This window comes from Musca domestica, unplaced genomic scaffold, assembly GCF_030504385.1.
Source record: "Musca domestica strain aabys unplaced genomic scaffold, Musca_domestica.polishedcontigs.V.1.1 6, whole genome shotgun sequence".
NCBI classification, from domain to species: Eukaryota; Metazoa; Arthropoda; class Insecta; order Diptera; family Muscidae; genus Musca; species Musca domestica.
The window spans coordinates 4,450,202-4,470,605 of NW_026712363.1; the positions used below are offsets into that span (position 1 = coordinate 4,450,202).

Here is a 20,404-nt window from a genome sequence, read left to right on the forward strand (position 1 = left end):
ATGCATATTTTTAAAAGCATAATTATTCACAGATATGACTGATGTAAGTGTTTGCGTACTGGTCGATTAAAAGTGTTTTAAAATATCTGTACCCATTTATAAGCCGTGGACTTCAATATTTAAACCGTGTGCTTCAAATGTGTGGATGTGCTATACAAATCTATTAAAAAGTATATATAAATCTTATCCCCATGTAAGGGATCAAATTAATTTTTAGTATGGTAAAAATCGTAGCAAAATTTTACAGTCAAATGAGAAGCAATTTGGAATTTACTGTATTTTGTACACCTCATAATTGAGGGCTGAATGATTTAAGAATAGGCAAAGTTAATTACTTTTTTAAACCCATTAGCACCTTAGATTGTGCATTAGAGTCCTCATACTATTGCATGGAGAAAATTCTAAAATTTGTGAATATGTTGACATTTTTGTGTAAGATTTTCACCCCCCGAATACACATTTTTAGCCAAATCCTTTGAAATATGGTAAAATCAGGAGGTACCTTTATATGGGCACTACTCCGAAACATCGACCTACTTTGAAAACTTTCTTCTACCCCTTATAATCCAATATGGCAAATAGAGGCCAACTCAAAATTATAGGTATTTCACACCCATTACCGTAAGATGGGAATTTTTTTATTTTCCATTTAAATTGTAAATTGGAGACCCCATAAAGTCCATATTTTTCATCATAGTATAATTCAATGTCGATTCAACAAATATTCGGTCCCGAACTACTTTCTTATATTTGTAATTTGTTCATGTTCCCACAATTTATTTCATATAGATGTACATTCCAAATCTACGTTCCCAACCAATATTCTCTTGGGAGTTACAAATTCAATAGAATACAAAATTTTCCTTTCTGACCACACATTAGGTGTGAAAGTGGACTTGGGGATACTCCAATGTGGAGACTTTACTTAAATAATTCCTATGTGGCAATTATCTGTATGATGGTTCCCTTCCCCAGGGTAGCATAACAAAATTTTTTAGCCAAATCAATTGATGAATGTGTTCAAGACCAATGCGAAGAGGTTCTGTACCCCCTTAGACACAAAGATGCCTAATAAGGGCCAAAAAATAAAAAGGGACTAAGACCCCAAAAATAGCTTGAATCATAGATGGTTATATAAATATGAAGTCCACTTTCACATCTAATGTGTGGTCAGAAAAGAAAATGTTGTATTCTATTGAATTTTTAACCCCCAAGAGAATATTGGTTGGGAACGTAGATTTGGGGTGTGCATCCATATGAAATAAATTGTGGAAACATGAACAAATTACAAGTATAAGAAAGTAGCACGTGACCGAATATTTGTTTAATCATCATTGAATTATCCTATGATGAAAATATGGACTTTATGCCATGTTTACGTTAGAACTTTTTGTAGGGTTAACCTACTTTGAGAGGATTTATTTGAAGTAAATGTAAGGGATATGACAATTTAAATCCAAATCCAGTGGGTTAACCCTCATATATATAAACGTACTTTTAAGGGGTCTCCAACTTACAATTTAAATGGCAGATAAAATTAATTCTCATCTTATCATTCTGCCCGCAATTATGAGGTGGATAAAACTATTTTTACTTATTTAAATCACGCGAAATCCTATGACATGCTATATTGTTCTGCTATATTTTTGATTTGGTCTGTAGATCGATGTTTCGGAGTAGTGCCCATATAAAGAAGGTACCTCCTAATTTAACCACATTTCAAAGAATTTGGCTAATAATGCGTATTAGGGGGGTGAAAATCTTACACTAAAATTTCAACATATCTACAAATTTTAGAATTTTTATCCATGTTATAAAACCCTCTCAAGTCCACCTTTTGGCGGACAAACAGACTGACATGGTTAGGGGGACTTATGAGGACTCTAATGCACAATCTAAGTTGCTAATGGGTTTAAAAAAGTAATTAACTTTGGCTATTCTTAAATCATTCAGCCCTCAATTATGTAGTATACAAAATACAGCAAATTCCAAATTACTGCTCATTTGACTGGAAGATTTTGCTACGATTTTTACCATATTAAAAATTAATTTGATCCCTTATATGGCGATAAGATTGATATATACTTTTTAATAGATTTGTATAGCACATCCACACAGTTGAAGCCCAAGGTTTAAATATTGAAGCCCACTGGTTAAAAATGGGTACAGGTATTTTAAAACACTTTAAATCGACATGTACGTGAACACTTATATCAGTCATATCTGTGAATAATTATGCATAATAGACAAAAACTACGGGCCGGCAACGCGGACCGGGCCAGCTAGTATATATATATATATATATATATATATATATATATATACATATATATATATATATATATATATATATATATATATATATATATATATATATATATATATATATATATATATATATATATATATATGGATCTTCCTAGCTCGCCGAGCTGAGTCGATCTAGCTATGTATGTCCGTCCGTCCGTCTGTCCATGTTAATTTGTAATCACGCTACAGTCCGATCCTTACGAAATTTTGCATATACCTCCATATAACGGTTTTCATTTAAGCGGTACTTTTCGAGGGAGTTTTTTTTTTGTTTGAAATATTTCCAGTTATTTCTAAATGGTGGAGTTTATTAAATATATATATATATATATATATATATATATATATATATATATATATATATATATATATATATATATATATATATATATATATATGTATATATATATATATATATATATATATATATATATATATATATATATATATATATATATATATATATATATATATATATATATATATATATATATATATATATATGTCTACATACGTCCGTCTGTCTATTGAGATAGAATTACACACATGTGTATTTTGACAGCAGATTTTTGAAAGATTAAGCTAGTAAATAGGCCTAAAAACTACCTGTTCTTCATATACCTCCATATAACGGTTTTCATTTAAGCGGTACTTTTCGAGGGAGTTTTTTTTTTGTTTGAAAAATTTCCAGTTATTTCTAAATGGTGGAGTTTATTAAATGTTCGGCCCCGCCGTACTTAGCTTCTTTTTTACTTCTTTGATATGGAATTTTTGTGTGGAATTGTTCCGAAATGATTTTAAATTGTAAAATTGGAAATTCCTGGTGGAAAATTAGGAACATTGCAAAAAACCGCTAATTTTTGGATGACTGCTGGGTGGAAGGGTTAAAATAAGGAGGTGGTTTTGCACATTACAAGTGTAGAAAGTACTAAATAGTATTATAGATACTATTGAAATCTGAAATTTGGTTTAGGGTCTAATTATTAAACCTTCAATAATATACACACATTGATTACAAAAATTGGAGAAATTTGGGTGGTGCTGGAATACACTGTTTTCAGCTATGGTCCAGTTTGCGCGTACTTCCTAAAGTAGTTTTTGCTGGTGTAAGAGTTCTTTACACTTATTGTTTACTTTAGGTAAGAGTACAAAATATGCTGGATTGCAATATATTTGTCATTACAACTAAAATTTAAGTATTTTAAAATTGTTTTTTTTTTTTAAGCGATTTATTAAGAGCTATGGGAAAGGTTTTCAAAAAAAGAAAACATCAATTGAAGCGGGATCGTCTGTATAGAAATGAAACTGAGGATGAATGTCAGTGAAACAAAACACGAAACGTGCGTGAGCAGTTGTTGTTTTTTGTAGCAGTAGTACATATATGTGTTTGCGTTCTGCTAATCTGGTTCCAGCTCCAGGTTTAGAAATTCAGCTACTTTAACGGGCTGTAGCCAGAGATCTTCTGGAGTGAGTTGGGTAGGTTTGGCTGTGCAATTAAAGAGGTGTAGCGTATTGTGCGGGCCTGTATCGCACGCCGGGCAGGCGTCACGCCCATCTTCATCAATTTGTGCCCAATACGAATTGAGACGACTACACCATCCTGAACGTAATTGCGCCAAAACTACCCTGGTTTGTCTAGGCAGCTGACGTTCTTCAGCTGCAATGGATGGGGGGTGGACTCCGAGGACGGCATTCATTTTAAAACTGCTAATAGCATCCGCGACTGCATCGGTGTGAATGCCACTCAGACCTGCCTGATAGGCTTCTTGATCTAGAGGTTCTCTCTTATAGCGCTGGACCTCCCTCTCTAGATCATGTATGTCCTTCCTGACACGCCTGGGTGGGGGAGATTTATCCACCATATGATGGTTGGGATGACTCTCACGGTAACACCCAAGCAGATACTGCAACGAAAGCATATGATTATGCTGACGTAAGGGAAGGACTTTCGCCCCCTCATGTAGATGGTCCACTGGTGTCATGAGGAGGCACCCTGTCGCAGTTCTCAGGGCAGCGTTCTGGCAGGTCTGGATATGCTTCCACTGCGTAGCACTAGTATTCGCAGACCACACTGGAGCCGCATAGCTGACCACAGACCGACCTATCGCGTTATAATAGGTCAACAAGGTTTCTTTGTCCGCACCCCAAGAGCTGCCGGCTAGCACCTTGCGGACCTTGTTCCTACTTTTCATCTTGTCGCAGATAGCTGTGGCTTGCGCGGACGACTTGAACATGCTGTCGAACGTGACCCCAAGAATCTTGCGGTAGTTCGTGGTCGGTATTAGGTTCACCTCGACCTGAACATTCAGCTGTGTTCTCATCTCCGCAGACCATGTGGTGAAGAGTGTGGCCGTTGATTTCGTGGCGGATATTTTCATATTCCTCGCGTGGAAGTATGCGGCAAGCTCTGTGAGATAGGGGTACAACCTTTCGCATATGTCATCGACCACTGGAACCGACGCCATGATCGTACAATCATCCGCATACGTTACGATCTCAATGCCGTCTGGAGGGCGAGAAATTCCGGAAAGGTAGAGGGTAAACAGTTCCAGAGATATCACCCGACCTTGGGGAACTCCCTGTTTCACTCTACGGGCTTTGGACTTCTTGTTCCGGAATTCCACGTACGACTGGCGTCCACACATATAGTTGATTATCCAACGTTTCAAACTTGGCCGGAGGGTAGTTCTCTGCACGTCCTCGAACAGTGTGGCATGATTGACCGTATCAAATGCCTTTGATAGGTCAAGGGCTACCAACACTGTTCTGTCACACGGCGTGTTCTGGTTCAGTCCTCTACTAATATGTGTGGAAATGGCGTGTAATGCTGTTGTGGTACTGTGTTGTGGACGGAATCCGTGCTGGTGGTTGGCAACTGTATAGCTTTCTCTAATGCTGGGGAGGAGTAAAGCCTCAAGAGTCTTTGCTACTGGCGACAAAAGCGAAATCGGCCTGTCCGATTCGCCTTTACTGGCATCCTTGCCTGACTTCAGTAGCGGGACCACCCGGCCCATTTTCCAGGTTTCGGGCACTATGTGGGTGGCTAGCGACAAATTGAGAACTTTAGTTAAGTACTCAACTCCCGGCGTATCCAGCTGCTTCAACATTACCATTGAGATTCCGTCTGGGCCCAACGCTTTGGATGACTTAGCGTTACGGATGACATTTGCAACATCACCCATCGTAAACTGTGGTGGTTCCTCCTCGGCGGGAAGAGATCTGATACGACGTAGCACTCTTCGCTTCGCCCTATCGCTCTCGGGGTGCTCGACAAATTGTCGATTAAAATATTCCGCGCACCTCTTCGGATCAGTCATCGTTACGTCGTTAAAAGTGACTGAGGTGCTATCATCCTTTTTTCCAGGGTTCGAGAGCGACTTAACCGTTACCCACAGCTTACTCATATCGGTTCCAATGTTGTAGCACTTCAGATGGTCTAGCCACTTTTTCCTCTTATTCTCCTGTACCAACCGTTTGACTTCCACTGTCAAATCACTGATTCTAGGATACGACGGAGATCGTCACGCTCGTTTGCTAATCCCGCTGCCTCTGCTGGGAAGTTTGGTCTTACCTCGGGTATTCGACCAGCAGGTATATAGCGAGCGGCTGCAGCTTTGATGATGTTTCGGAAAATCCTTTCTGCTACCCGAACATCAGAAGGGTTGGGCAGTTCTCTGAAGCGGCGGTGAATTCTCTGAACTCTGGCCAGTGAGCTTTCCCATGGTTAAGGAAAGTGCGGCGTTCAGATGTTATGAAGTCGGGCGACCTGCTTATGGAGACGATTATCGGGAGGTGGTCTGAGCCAAGAGAAATGACGGGTTGCCAAGTCACGTCATTTATCAGACCGGGTGACACTATGGTTAAGTCTGGCGAACTGTGACACTCTCCTCTTATTCGGGTGGGGGCATCCTCGTTAACCGTGCAGAATGTGGAGCAGTCAATCTGCTCTGCCAGCGCTGATCCCCTCTGGTCATTACCTAGGACGGAATGCCACAACTCATGGTGGGCATTAAAATCCCCTAGTACCAGGCGGTTATTGCCTACCAATAATGGCTAATATCAGGCAAATAACGCGGTTCACAGCTATTAATCGGCGGGACATACACATTAAGCACCTCTACCTCGGCAGTTCCACACTTGACTGCTACCCCCATACATTCTATGTATGGGTCACTAGAGACCAGCTCAAGCGAGATAGGTCTGTACTGAACAGAATGGTGTAACAGGAACGCTAATCCCCCACCTCCACTTCTGGTGCGATCCTTCCTTAGTACGTTGTAACCATAACAACGTTGTAGGCTGCAATTTTCATTCAGCTTGGTTTCCTGCACCGCTGCGATCTTAATATTCCTCCGACTCATAAATTCCACTATCTCATCTATTTTGCCTCGAAGTCCGTTGCAATTGAATTGCAAGAATGCTGCACAATCCGGAGTTGGAACAGCAACATGTGGCGTTAGATGCTGCGGTGTTGGTTGCTGTTCTGGAGACTGCGGTGGAGTGCCATAATCCGACGACGTCTCAGATGAGGACGACGAAGAAGTGGACTCGCTGGGGACTACGTTACTGCAGCAAGTCGCAACATAATCCCTTTCGCTGTAGTCTCGCAAACGCCTTAGTCCGGAACAGTTCTTGAAGTGCACCCATTCTCTGCATCCATTACATCGCACCGAAACAGATCTGTGGTGGATGACGTTCTGACAAACCGAGCAGAACCAAGGTCCGGGGTTTTCCTCAATCCCGGCACGGACCAATAAAATCCGGAGTAAGCATTCCGGGATATGCTGCTCCCAATGCAGAAAAATAAACAAACACAAACATGTACATACTGGGTTGGCAGCCGCTGGCCGCAACTGGGCTGTGCCCTACTTTTATTGTTTAAATTCATTTTTTAGGAACATTATAATTTTCAACTGAAATCGAAAAATTTGTAATCTTATACCATTCCCTAAAAAAATATGCCTAAAAAAAAAACAGCCATAAAAGTGGCAACTCAATCAACAGACAAATATTTAAAACACAAGTTTCTTTACATATTGATAGAACAAGTTAAATTCCATCTCAAAACTCTCACAAGAAAAGAACTCTCGTCAAAGTCTTGGAAACAACAATTAAGGATTCTCAGATCATGTATACAAAATACAAACCTAACGTTGGTAAAAAAACATATCGGTCAAAGGACAGACCAATAAACATAATAACAAAATGCGAGACACGACCGCCCAACAGCCCAACCCAAATACATACCTAACAATTAAATTATAATTAGTAGAGTTTGACAAGCATTCGTCTCAGGAAATTGACACCATACAATAGTTGACGTGGGACAATAATATTCAAATACTGAAAGAGATCTGCATTTCTAAATAAGATAAGAATGTCATTCGCATAAAAACCTCATAACTAGATCTAGACACATAATCCACAATGTCATTACTTAACTTTTTAAATATCAAAGGGCCAAACACAGATTCTTTTGGGGCACAAAACTGGACAGCACAAACATCAGACTGAACGCCGTGTGTACAAATCAAGGCCAACAAGCAAACCAACATCAGATCCATTGAACACATCACGAATGATATTAGTTAGGCCGCCGAAACCCGAACAGAGAATTTAAAACTGTCCTTAATTAAAAAAAAATCGAAAACTTAATACCCTCATTTCCTCCGTAAATTGTGGAATATGTAATAGATAGGTTTTATGGTATTTTTAATAGATTTAAACTGAAATGTGCTCCAACTGTTAGAGTTAGAAATTCCAATAAAATCCATGGATAACACCTGAGTTATCAAGTTTAACAAATTCTAAAAATAAGCTTTTTCGTACATATAAAAATCAGGCTTAACAATAGACTACAATAATTACTCTGTTGCAAGGCCTGAATATACTTTAGAGTCTCGCAGATTAAAAATCATTTTAAATTCAATCCTAAATCTTTTTATCATTTCGTTAACCTAAAACGAAAGGTTTCCTCAAAGCCCTCAGTATTAAAATGTAACAATAAAGAATTTGTCACAGGCACAGATATTGCTGAGTGTTTCGCGGTTTTTGCCACAACATATTTCAGTACATCCAGCCAAATCAAAGATTCAAGTTGTCACAGATTGATCAAATGTGTTTGCCTTTCCTACAATGTCAAGAGGTATCCAATAGTTTACGTAGTTTAAAATTGATTAAATGTCCAGGCCCGGATGACGTACCTGATATAAAACTATATTGTTTAATAATTCACTTTAATTTGGTCACTTTCCTACATAAGTCAGGTAGTCTTACAAATGTGTCAAATTATAGAGGAAGTGCAAAATTAAGCGCCATTTCAAAATAGTTCGAAAAATTAATTAATGCAGTAATTTCACTAAAAATTCAATCTATATTGAGTCCATATCAGCATAGTTTTCGTAGTGGTCTTTCAACTACAACAAACCTTATACAATTTACGTCAACATTAATAAAAGGATTTGTTCAGCGTAAACAAACTGTCTCAATATACTGACTTTACTAAAGCTTTCGATAGAGTTAACCATGAACTCCTAATATATAAATTAAATTATATGGGTTTCAGCACAAACTTAGTCCAATGGATATCATCTTACTTACAAGATAGATTACGATTAACGATTTACTTAATTCCATAAATTACTTGAAATTGATGATGTACGCAGATTATGTTAAATTATACATTTCCCATAATTGTGATAAACAATCTAATTTACTTCAAAACGATTTAGATAGCCTTTTTCAATGGTGCAGGTTAAATTGAATGGATTTGTATTTAAGTAAATGTAAGCATACCAGCTTCTTCAGTTCTTCTTCTCTGATATTGTAATATAATATTGACGGTCATTCATTATCAACTGTAGATTAATTGGCTGATCTTGGTTTCTTGATGGATCTAAAACTAAATTATAATAGCCATGTAATAACAATGGTAAATAAAGCAAATGGTGTTCTAGGTTTTGTTGAACGGTGAGAAAAAGAATTTTCTGATCCATACATAACAAAACAGTTATTTATGTCTCTTGTTAGACCTATATTAGAATACGGATCTGTTGTATGGGAAATGTGTGTTGACTTTAATTCTGTGTACTGTAATGTAGATTTTGATATGAGTTTAGTAGTTAATGAAAATATAGACTGTTTTTAAACAATTAAAATACATTTTTTATAATTTGACGAATTAGCTGATGAACTAGATCCTGTATCTGGTTTTCAATTTCCTACCAAATTCCCATTATGATGCGGATCATGATGTGTACGCGATCCCTACGTAAAGGGAGGTCGCCCTCTTGGTCGGCAGAAGAGGGAATGTGAGACAGGATCGATTAAAAAAAAATAACATAAACTCTTCTGGTCATTCAGAATCTCAACAATAGTATCCTTAATAACATGCACAACCATATTCGACACAGCCGGGCGAAGATCCGTCTGATGATATGAAGTCCCTACAAGAGCAACATTATTCTTTTTTCGAACGTTCCCTCGCCTCACATTCCCACCCCTGCCGATCGAGGGGCCACCTCCCTTTACATAGGGATCGCGTACACATCATGATCCGCATCATAATGGGAATTTAGTAAGGAATTGAAAACCAGCAAGAGAATGTAATTCAACAGCTAGTTTGTCAAATAATAAAACATGTATTTTAATTGTTTAAAAATACAATTATTCTAGATTTAATAACTTCTAAACACATACCAAAAACTACATTACAGTACACAGAATTAAAGTCAACACACATTTTACTAAGAAAAAATCGGTATGTAATAGTTGGTAGTATCTACTAGACCTAAACGGAATATCAATTCTAATAGATGAGATTAGGAAATCTGAAGGTATATTACCATTTAATATTTTTAGTACAAACATGGAGTTCAACATAATACGTCTGCTTTTAAGTGTTGGCAATCTAATTAATTTTAGAAGGCAAAACAAACTCACTATTCCAATGTAAACCTCGTAAGGCAAATACCAGCAATTGTTTTTGCATGGATTCTATTGAACTGAGTATATTGCGTACTGAGGATTCCATACAACAGAACCGTATTCTAATATAGGTCTAACAAGAGACGTAAACAACTTTTTTGTTATATATGGATCAGAAAATTCTTTGGCCCACCGTTTAACTTAACCTAAAGCACCATTTGCTTTATTTACCATTGTTATTACATGGCTATTAAAATTTAATTTTGGATCCATCAAGAGGCCTAGATCGACAAATGAATCTACAGTTGATAAAGAATGACCGTCAATATTATATTGTAATATCAGAGAAGATCTAGAGAAGCACATATGCTTACATTTACTTAAATTTAACTCCATACAATTTAACCTGCACCATTTAAAAAGGCTATCTAAATCGTTTTGAAGTAAACTAGCTCGTTTATCACAATTATGGGAAATGAATAATTTAACATCATCTGCGTACATTAACAATTTCGAGTAATTTATGGAATTAGGTAAATCGTTGATAAATAAAAGAAAGAGGACCGGTCCAAGGTGACTTCCTTGCGGAACACCCGATGGAACGTTAATCGTTTTGGATAGATACCCTTCAAACAAAACTAGTTGCGATCTATCTTTTAAGTAAGATGATATCCATTCGACTAAGTTTGTGTTGAAACCCATATAATTTAATTTATATATTAGGAGTTCATGGTTAACCCTATCAAAAGCTTTACTAAAATCAGTATAAATTGTATCAGTTTGTTTACGCTGAACAAATCCTTTTATTACTGTTGACGTAAATTCTATAAGATTTGTTGTAGTTGAAAGACCACTACGAAAACCATGCTGATATGGACTCAATATAGATTGAATTTTCCGTGAAATTACTGCAATAATTAATTTTTTAAACAATTTTGGTATGGCACTTAATTTTGCAATACCTCTATAATTTGACACGTTAGTAAGACTACCAGAATTATGTAAAGGTATAATATAAGATTTTTTCCAGTCGGAAAGTAGGAAAGTGACCAAATTTAAGTGAATAATTAAACAATGTAGTTAAAGGGAGTGCTAATTTTTCTGAACAATATTTAAGAATTATATTAGGTATGCCATCCGAGCCTGGACGTTGTAGAAAAGGCATACAAATTTGATCAGCCTGTGACAACTTATAAGGATACGAATCTTTAATTTGGAATAGGATGTGGCAAAAAAAAAAAAAAAATGCGAAACATTCAGCAATATCTGTGTCTGTGGCAAATTCTTTACTGTTATATTTCAATACTGAGGGCTTTGAGGAAACCTTTGGTTTTAGGTTATCGAATTGGGAATAGGATTCGTAAAGTATATTTAGATATAGCAACAGAGTAATTAGTATAGTCTATTGTTAAGCCTGATTTTTTATATTTACGAAAAAGCTTATTATTAGAATTTTTTAAAACTTGATAACTCAAGTGTTATCCATGGATATTTGCTAGAATTTTTAACACTAGTAGTTGGAACACATTCCAATTTAAATCTATTTAGAATATCATAAAAGTGATCAATTACATATTCCAGATCTTTATGGCTGTTACACAGGGCCACAGAGGCCCAATTTACGGAGAAAATGAGGGTATTAAGTTTTCGAAAATTAGTTTTTTTTGTAATTAAGGACAGTTTTAAATGAGTCGGACTGACTTTCTTCAATTACATAACTGTGAGTCATGGAGATATATAAAGGAATGCATATTGGAGAAATTCTGAATATATCAAAATGCTGTGTTATATTTTCAAACGCCAAATCAAGAATTTCGCCGTGAGAATTTTTCACACTGTTTACTTGATAAAGATTTAAGTCACAAAAACTATTTATAACATCAAATGTATACTGGGTACTGTTCATTTCGGATGAGAAAGGAATCAAAGCTTCAGAATCTGGCATTAGAAGCCACCTAATGGAAGGCATATTAAAATCACCAAGAATCAGGATGCAATCGAAATCTTTAATTTTTTAGTGATTAAATTTATTGCTGATAAATGCTGATTAAATTTATTGCTGATAAATGCAGTTAAGTGAAGATGAAAGTGGAATATAAGAGTAAGTTACAAACAATTTAGATTTGCCCAATTCAATGGAAACACCAACACCAATTCTATATCAAGAAGATCATTTAGATCAATTAAATTTGTGGTATATTTGGTATCAACTGCATAAGGACGCCACCACCTGTTTTACAAACACAATCTTTTCTGAATATTTGATATTTTGAACATAAAATTTCACTATTTAATATAGATGTTTTTAACCAATTTTCGGAGAAAACCAATACATTATAATAGAAACCAATGTTATCAGTATATAAACTGGTTAATTTTGTATTAAGCCCCTTACATTCTGATAGCAAATAGAAAATAAGTCATTTAGTTTTTTGGAACGGAATCTGGTCTTAGAGGCAAATGAGCTAAATTATCATATCTCCTTAGAAATTCAATCTCAAGGCCAAAATTCTTTTAAAATCAACAGTACAAAAATATTTTCAGGCACTACGATTTTGAAAGAAGATCTATTTTCAAAAAATGCAGATCGGACCTTATAACATCTCAAAAAGTAATCTCTCAATTTTGATTTTATATAAAAGCGTATATCATCGACCTTTGTTTCTGGTGCAAACCTTGTCGCAAATATCATTTTCATTGCTGGACCCATAGATCATGATCTTTTAGAAACCTCACTATCAATACTCATAAACTCAGGATTATTTACACCTTTATTTATATCGCTGTTAATTGCCGGAACTGGGCGTGTAACAACGCTGGCATATGACTGTACACGCCCAGTTTCAGTTGAATTAACTGGAACCGGTTGTGGAACAGTGTTCTCCACAGAAACTATGGCTTTGCGACTAGGCATTCCCTTAGTTGGAGCCTTTTTCGCAGCCCTTTTGCGTTTCTGACCAGAAACTGACGGTGACGACACAAACTCATCTAATTCTTGGTATTTCTCAAACAATGTAGAGTCTGCAAATCCTTTTCAAAATTGTAAAAATCTGCAGAGAGTTTCCTACATTGCACACAACACCAAAGAACACCAACATTATTTCTTATTGTGTCTACGACTCTTGCATTAATCCTAGCACATTTAGCATGCCATTGATTAAGACAAACCCAACAGGTAACTTACAATTCATCCTCTGCAACAATATTACACAATTCAAAAGGGGACGAAATTTTATTTATTTTAATTATTATTATTATTACTTTTTTAATTATACAAGTTACAACTATATTTTTATACCCTCAGCCATATGGCTACAGAGGGTATATATCATTTGATACGGTCAAAACGTGCCTAGTCGCTCCGTTTCAGATCATTTGGAGTCGATCTAGCGATGTCCGTCCGTCTGTCTGTCTGGCTGGTGCGCACGATAACTCTCGAAGGGAGTATCCGATTTGGTCCAAACTTGGTACATCGTAATATTTTTGTCAAACTTAGATCGAGTTCGAAGATGGGCAATATCGGTCCACTCCTTCTGGTACCTTCCCCACAAAAGGTCGAAATTTGCAAAAAAATTATTCTTTGCACAGTAAGAGAATGGAAAATCCGATTTTGCTCCAAATTTTGCAAATCCTAATATTTGCATCAGTGCTAGGTCAGGTGTAAAAATTGACATTATCGGTCCACTCCATCAAGTACCTCCCCCAAAAATTGTCAAAATTTTGAATAATTACAACTCTCATAAAATGTGATTTAAGAGTCCGATTGTCTTCAAATTTTACACATCCCAATATTTATATTAACCCAAGGTCTGGTGTTAAGATGAGCAATATCGGTCCACTCCTTCTGGTACCTCCCCACAAAAGGTCGAAATTTGCAAATCATATATTTTTTGAACAGAAAGAGAAACGATGATCCGATTTTGGTCCAAGTTTGCATATCCTAATATTTGCATCAGTGCTAGGTCTGGTCCGAAAATGGACAATATCGGTTCACTCATTAAAGTACCTCCCCCACAAATGTTCAGAATTTTGAATAATTACAACTCTCATAAAATGTGATTTAAGAGTTCGATTGTCTTCAAATTTCACCCATCCCAATCATGTTATTAGTCAAGGTCTGGTGTTAAGATGGAGTATATCGGTCCACTTCTTCTGGTACCTCCCCTACAAATGGTCGAAATTTTAAAAATATATATTTTCTGCACAGAAGGGGAAGCAATAATCTAATTTTGAAAAACATAACACTCAAAGAAAGCGAAATAAGGATCCAACTCTCTTCAAATTTCACACATACAATAATTTTTGCTAACACCAGATCTGTTGTGAAGGTGCTATATATCATCGAACACCTTCTGGCACCTCACCCACAAAGGGACACAATTTACAATATTTTCATCAATCATAAATTGCGAAGTAACTCAGCGATTCTTTACAATTGCTATATCCATCTACTATAATTTATTTTTTTATATATAATTAGTTTTATATATAATAATATTTATATCATATTTATTTAGGTGGGATACGGAATGGACAATATTGAACGATTCTTTCAAAACTCAATCCATAGAGGGTGAATAGGGCTGAGGGTATACATCTGATATTAGTTTAAAAACGAAACAAGCTTTAAAACACTACACCAATTATCACTATGATTTGCAAAGTCAATAGTCAACACTTTTAGACACTTTTTATCAAATTAATTAATTTAATAAAATATATAATTAATATTTTTTTCAAAAACACGGAGCACCACAATTTTTTGACACTAATCACAACAGGGTTGCCGTCTAGTTCGTATTGAGCACGAATTGACAAAGATGTGCGTGACGATACAGGCTCGCACAATACGCTTCACCTCTTTATTTGCACTGCCAAACCTACCCAACGTACTCCAGAAGATCTCTGGCTACAGCCCGTTAAAGTAGCCGAAACCTGAAGCTTGAACCAGCTTAGCAGAATACAAACATCCATATGTACCACTGCTACAACAACAATAAGAGCATTTGATTTAACAAACATCCATATGTTCTACTGCTACAAAAGCAACAACAATAAGAGCATTTGATTTAACGTAACAAATCCCCATATACACGCAGACAAATCTAAAGCAATCCGAATCCATCTAATTTAGGCTGACAATGCATATGTGGTGTACAATAACCATGAAACAATGTGGTGAACAATAACCATGAAATCGCATGAGGATATCGGAGGAAAGTTATATCCAAATCAGAACCAATCTAGACAAAATTTCTGAGCTGGTATCTTGTATCAAATATCATTACATATGGGTCGTATTTGCCAAAATCCACTCCATTTAGGCTGATATTAACAATTTCTTCACAAAAACCTGAAATCGGATGAAAATATCGGATAGAAGCTGTATCCAAATCTAAACTGATCTCTATAAAACTTCTGAACTGTTATCTGGTACCAAATATGATTTTTGTAGAGTTCATATTGCGAATATAAAGGTCAATAACACCACAAACTAAAATCCTATGTCCTATGTGCCAACATCCACTCCATTTGGACTGATATTAACCATTTCTGATATTAACCATTCGATATGAAATGAAGATATCGGATGGATGTTATATCCAAATCTTAACCGATCGCGATAAAATTTCTGAGCTGGTATATAATACCGAATATCATTGGTGTAGAGTTCATATTACAAATATGAGGGACTTGAACTCCAAATCTGATGAAACATACGTTAACCGATTTTCACCGAATTTGAAGTACTTGCTTCTAGGGTGAATTCGGTCGTATGTGTCACAATCCACTCCATTTGGTCTGATATTAACCATTTGGTGCACAATAAACATGAAATCGGATAAAGACATATATGGAAGCAACATCAAAACCAGAACCGATCTTGATAACATTTGTCTACCTCGCTTCCATATCCATATTAAAAACAAATGCACAAATACATAGAACCCCTGATTACAGTGTGGTGTAGGATATATAAAAAAATAAAAATATATATGACAAATTGTAACAAATTTGTTGACATTTTTATGGCGTACTCTTAATGCTGTTTTTTTCAATTTTACCCTGTCCTACCAACAGACCACTTCGGGATGAACTGTTATAATAAGTATAGTCCGCGTAGTAACTTGTTATGATCTTGCGATAACATGCACATTTTTTGCGTTTTTATTGGGTTTTCCACTTAGAATTTTCTATTCGAAGAGCTATTTTGGAACAATTCCATATTAAAAAAATAACTTTAGATTTTTCTAATTTCGCGTGTTTTCCTTCTCACTGCAATTACAAACAACCGAAAGAAAATATAAGTCAAATAGGCCCGGCCGTTCTCAATTGATGAGTTGATTTACATTTTTACAACATTTTTATACATAGATATAATCATTTAAGGAAAATGTACATAATTTTACAAATAAGTATGATTCAATATAAGTTAACAATTTAAATCCTTTGGCATCTGTCAAGATGTTATAAAATTTTTTATTAAATTTTTAAATTTTTTTTATGATTTTAGGAACGAAATTTGAAGATAGCAGAAGGTAGAAAATCTCAAATAATTATAAAGATTGAAATGCTGAAAAACAAAATAAACGAAGAAAAATCTAAATTTGAGGTAAGTATTGAGGAAATTTGTCACAGGACATGTCCCAAGAACATGAAACAAACTGGCTAATGGACAAATGAAAATATATCAATTTTATGTTACTTTTTGTTTGTTTCAAGTTTTTGCGGTGGTTAATATATCATTTTTGTTGAAACATTATTAGATTCTCGTATTAACTCGAATGAACTGATATTAAAAAAGGTATAATTTTCTATTAATATTTATATTTATGCAAATTAAAGAAGCGAAAACGAGATTCAAACGAACGCCAAAAAGAACTTAAACACGAGATAAAGATGTTGCAAGCTTACGCCCAAGATTTGCAAATTCTTAACAACGATGAAATGTCAGAAGCTAATGGAGAAAAGCTAATCAGGGAATGTGATTATAAAATGGAACAAATAAAACAAACGATGAAACGATTGGAGCAAGATCGCAGCAATATACAAAATAAGCTAGATGAAAATATATCAGAGACACAGTCTTTGAATTCGCGTCGTGGGTCTTTGGAGAACATAAATGAGCAGAAAATGAGGGTAAGTTTTTATAAGATTGTAAAAAAACGTAAAATTACGACATTGCCTTTTTAATTATTTTCAGTTTTTAAGGAGCAAGTTTCCTGATGTTTATGAAGCTATTAAATGGATTGATGAAAATGCAGACATCTTTGAGGGAAGAGTTTACAAACCAGCATATATTGAGGTATGTAAATATCAGAGTTTAATATAATATGTATGTTTCCTGTTATTTTTACGACCCGAAATGGCTCTACTTTAGCCAGTTCTGCAATAAATATGTAATAAGAAGGTTTGTTTTGTTAAACTATGGATTTGCTTACTGTTTTTAGGCTTACCTTTTTTGAGCCTTTCTAAATGATTAACAAATATAAATGATTTTTATTTTTTTTTTTTTTTTTTTTTTTTTCGAACGTTCCCACGCCTCACATTCCCACCCCTGCCGACCGAGGGGGCGACCTCCCTTTACGGAGGGATCGCGTACACATCATGATCCGCATCATAATGGGAATTCAGTAGGAAATTTAAAACCAGCTACAGAATCTAATTCATCAGCTAGTTTGTCAAATAATAAAACATGTATGTTAATTGTTTAAAAATAAAATTATTCTAGATTTAATAACTTCTAAACTCATACAAAAATCTACATTACAATACACAGAATTAAAGTCAACACATATTTTACTAAGAGGTTCGCCATTGAATAATTCGTACGGTGAAAATCAGTATATAATAATTGGTAGTATCTACTAGATCTAAACGGAACATTAATTCTAATAGATGAGATTAGGAAATCTGAAGGTATATTACCATTTAATATTTTTAGTACTAACATGGAGTTCAACATAATACGTCTGCTTTTAAGTGTAGGCAATCTAATTAATTTTAGCCTGCTAGCATAAGAAGGCAAAACAAAATCACTATTCCAATGTAAACCTCGTAAGGCAAATAGCAGAAATTGTTTTTGCACGGATTCTATTTTATCTGAGTATATTGCATATTGAGGATCCCATACAATAGAACCATATTCCAATATAGGTCTAACAAGAGACGTAAATAACTGTTTTGTTATATATGGATCAGAAAATTCTTTGGTCCACCGTTTAACTTAACCTAAAACACCATTTGCTTTATTTACCATTGTTATTACATGGCTATTAAAATTTAATTTTGGATCCATCAAGAGGCCTAGATCGACAAATGAATCTACAGTTGATAAAGAATGACCGTCAATATTATATTGTAATATCAGAGAAGATCTAGAGAAGCACATATGCTTACATTTACTTAAATTTAACTCCATACAATTTAACCTGCACCATTTAAAAAGGCTATCTAAATCGTTTTGAAGTAAACTAGCTCGTTTATCACAATTATGGGAAATGAATAATTTAACATCATCTGCGTACATTAACAATTTCGAGTAATTTATGGAATTAGGTAAATCGTTGATAAATAAAAGAAAGAGGACCGGTCCAAGGTGACTTCCTTGCGGAACACCCGATGGAACGTTAATCGTTTTGGATAGATACCCTTCAAACAAAACTAGTTGCGATCTATCTTTTAAGTAAGATGATATCCATTCGACTAAGTTTGTGTTGAAACCCATATAATTTAATTTATATATTAGGAGTTCATGGTTAACCCTATCAAAAGCTTTACTAAAATCAGTATAAATTGTATCAGTTTGTTTACGCTGAACAAATCCTTTTATTACTGTTGACGTAAATTCTATAAGATTTGTTGTAGTTGAAAGACCACTACGAAAACCATGCTGATATGGACTCAATATAGATTGAATTTTCCGTGAAATTACTGCAATAATTAATTTTTCAAACAATTTTGGTATGGCACTTAATTTTGCAATACCTCTATAATTTGACACGTTAGTAAGACTACCAGAATTATGTAAAGGTATAATATAAGATTTTTTCCAGTCGGAAAGTAGGAAAGTGACCAAATTTAAGTGAATAATTAAACAATATAGTTAACGGGAGTGCTAATGTTTCTGAACAATATTTAAGAATTATATTAGGTATGCCATCCGGTCCTGGACGTTTAATCGATTTTAAACTACGCAGACTATTGGACACATCCTGACGTTGTAGAAAAGGCATAAAAATTTGATCAGCCTGTGATAACTTATAAGGATACGAATCTTTAAGTTGGCAAGATGTACTGGAATAGGTTGTGGCAAAAAAATCTGCGAAACATTCAGCAATATCTGTGCCTGTGACAAATTCTTTATTGTTATATTTCAATACTAAGGGCTTTGAGGAAACTTTTCGTTTTAGATTAACAAAATCATAAAAAGATTTAGGATTGGATTTAAAATTATTTTTAATCTTGTCTAGGTAAAGATTATACAATCTACGAGACTCTAAAGTATATTTAGATCTAGCAACCGAGTAATTAGTGTAGTCTATTGTCAAGCCTGATTTTTTATATTTACGAAAAATCTTATTTTTAGAGTTGTTTAAACTTGATAACTCAGAGGTTATCCATGGATATTTATTTGAATTTTTAACTCTAGTGGTTGGAACACATGCAAAGGAATCAAAGCTTCAGAATCTGGCATTGGAAGCCACCTAATGGAGGGCATATTAAAATCACCAAGGATCAGAATGCGATCGGAATCTTTCATTTTTTCAGTGATTAAATTTATTGCTGATAAATGCTGATTATAAATGTCAAGTGAAGATGAAGGGGGAATGTAAGAGCAAGTTACAAACAATTTAGATATGCCCAGTTCAATGGAAACACCAACAAATTCTATATCAAGAAAATCATTTAGATCAATTAAATTTGTGATATATGTGGTATCAACTGCAATAAGGACACCACCACCTTTTTTACAAACACGATCTTTTCTAAATTTTTGATATTTTGAACATAAAATTTCACTATTTAATATAGATGTTTTTAACCAAGTTTCGGAGAAAACCAATACATTATAGTTGAAACCAATGCTATCAGTATATAAACTAGTTAATTTTGTATTAAGCCCCCTTACATTCTGATAGCAAATAGAAAATGAGTCATTTAATTT

At 35.0% G+C, this 20,404-nt stretch overlaps 1 protein-coding gene across 1 annotated transcript in view; it reads left to right on the forward strand.

Annotated features, from left to right (window-relative positions):
* Positions 1–20,404, forward strand: part of LOC101897376 (structural maintenance of chromosomes protein 5) — an 82,135-nt gene that overhangs the window by 16,952 nt on the left and 44,779 nt on the right. Inside the window, exons 5-7 of the mRNA XM_059129340.1 lie at positions 16,751–16,849; positions 17,083–17,376; positions 17,441–17,542. Coding sequence (XP_058985323.1) covers positions 16,751–16,849; positions 17,083–17,376; positions 17,441–17,542 — 495 coding nt within the window. The remainder of the gene's footprint in view (positions 1–16,750; positions 16,850–17,082; positions 17,377–17,440; positions 17,543–20,404) is intronic.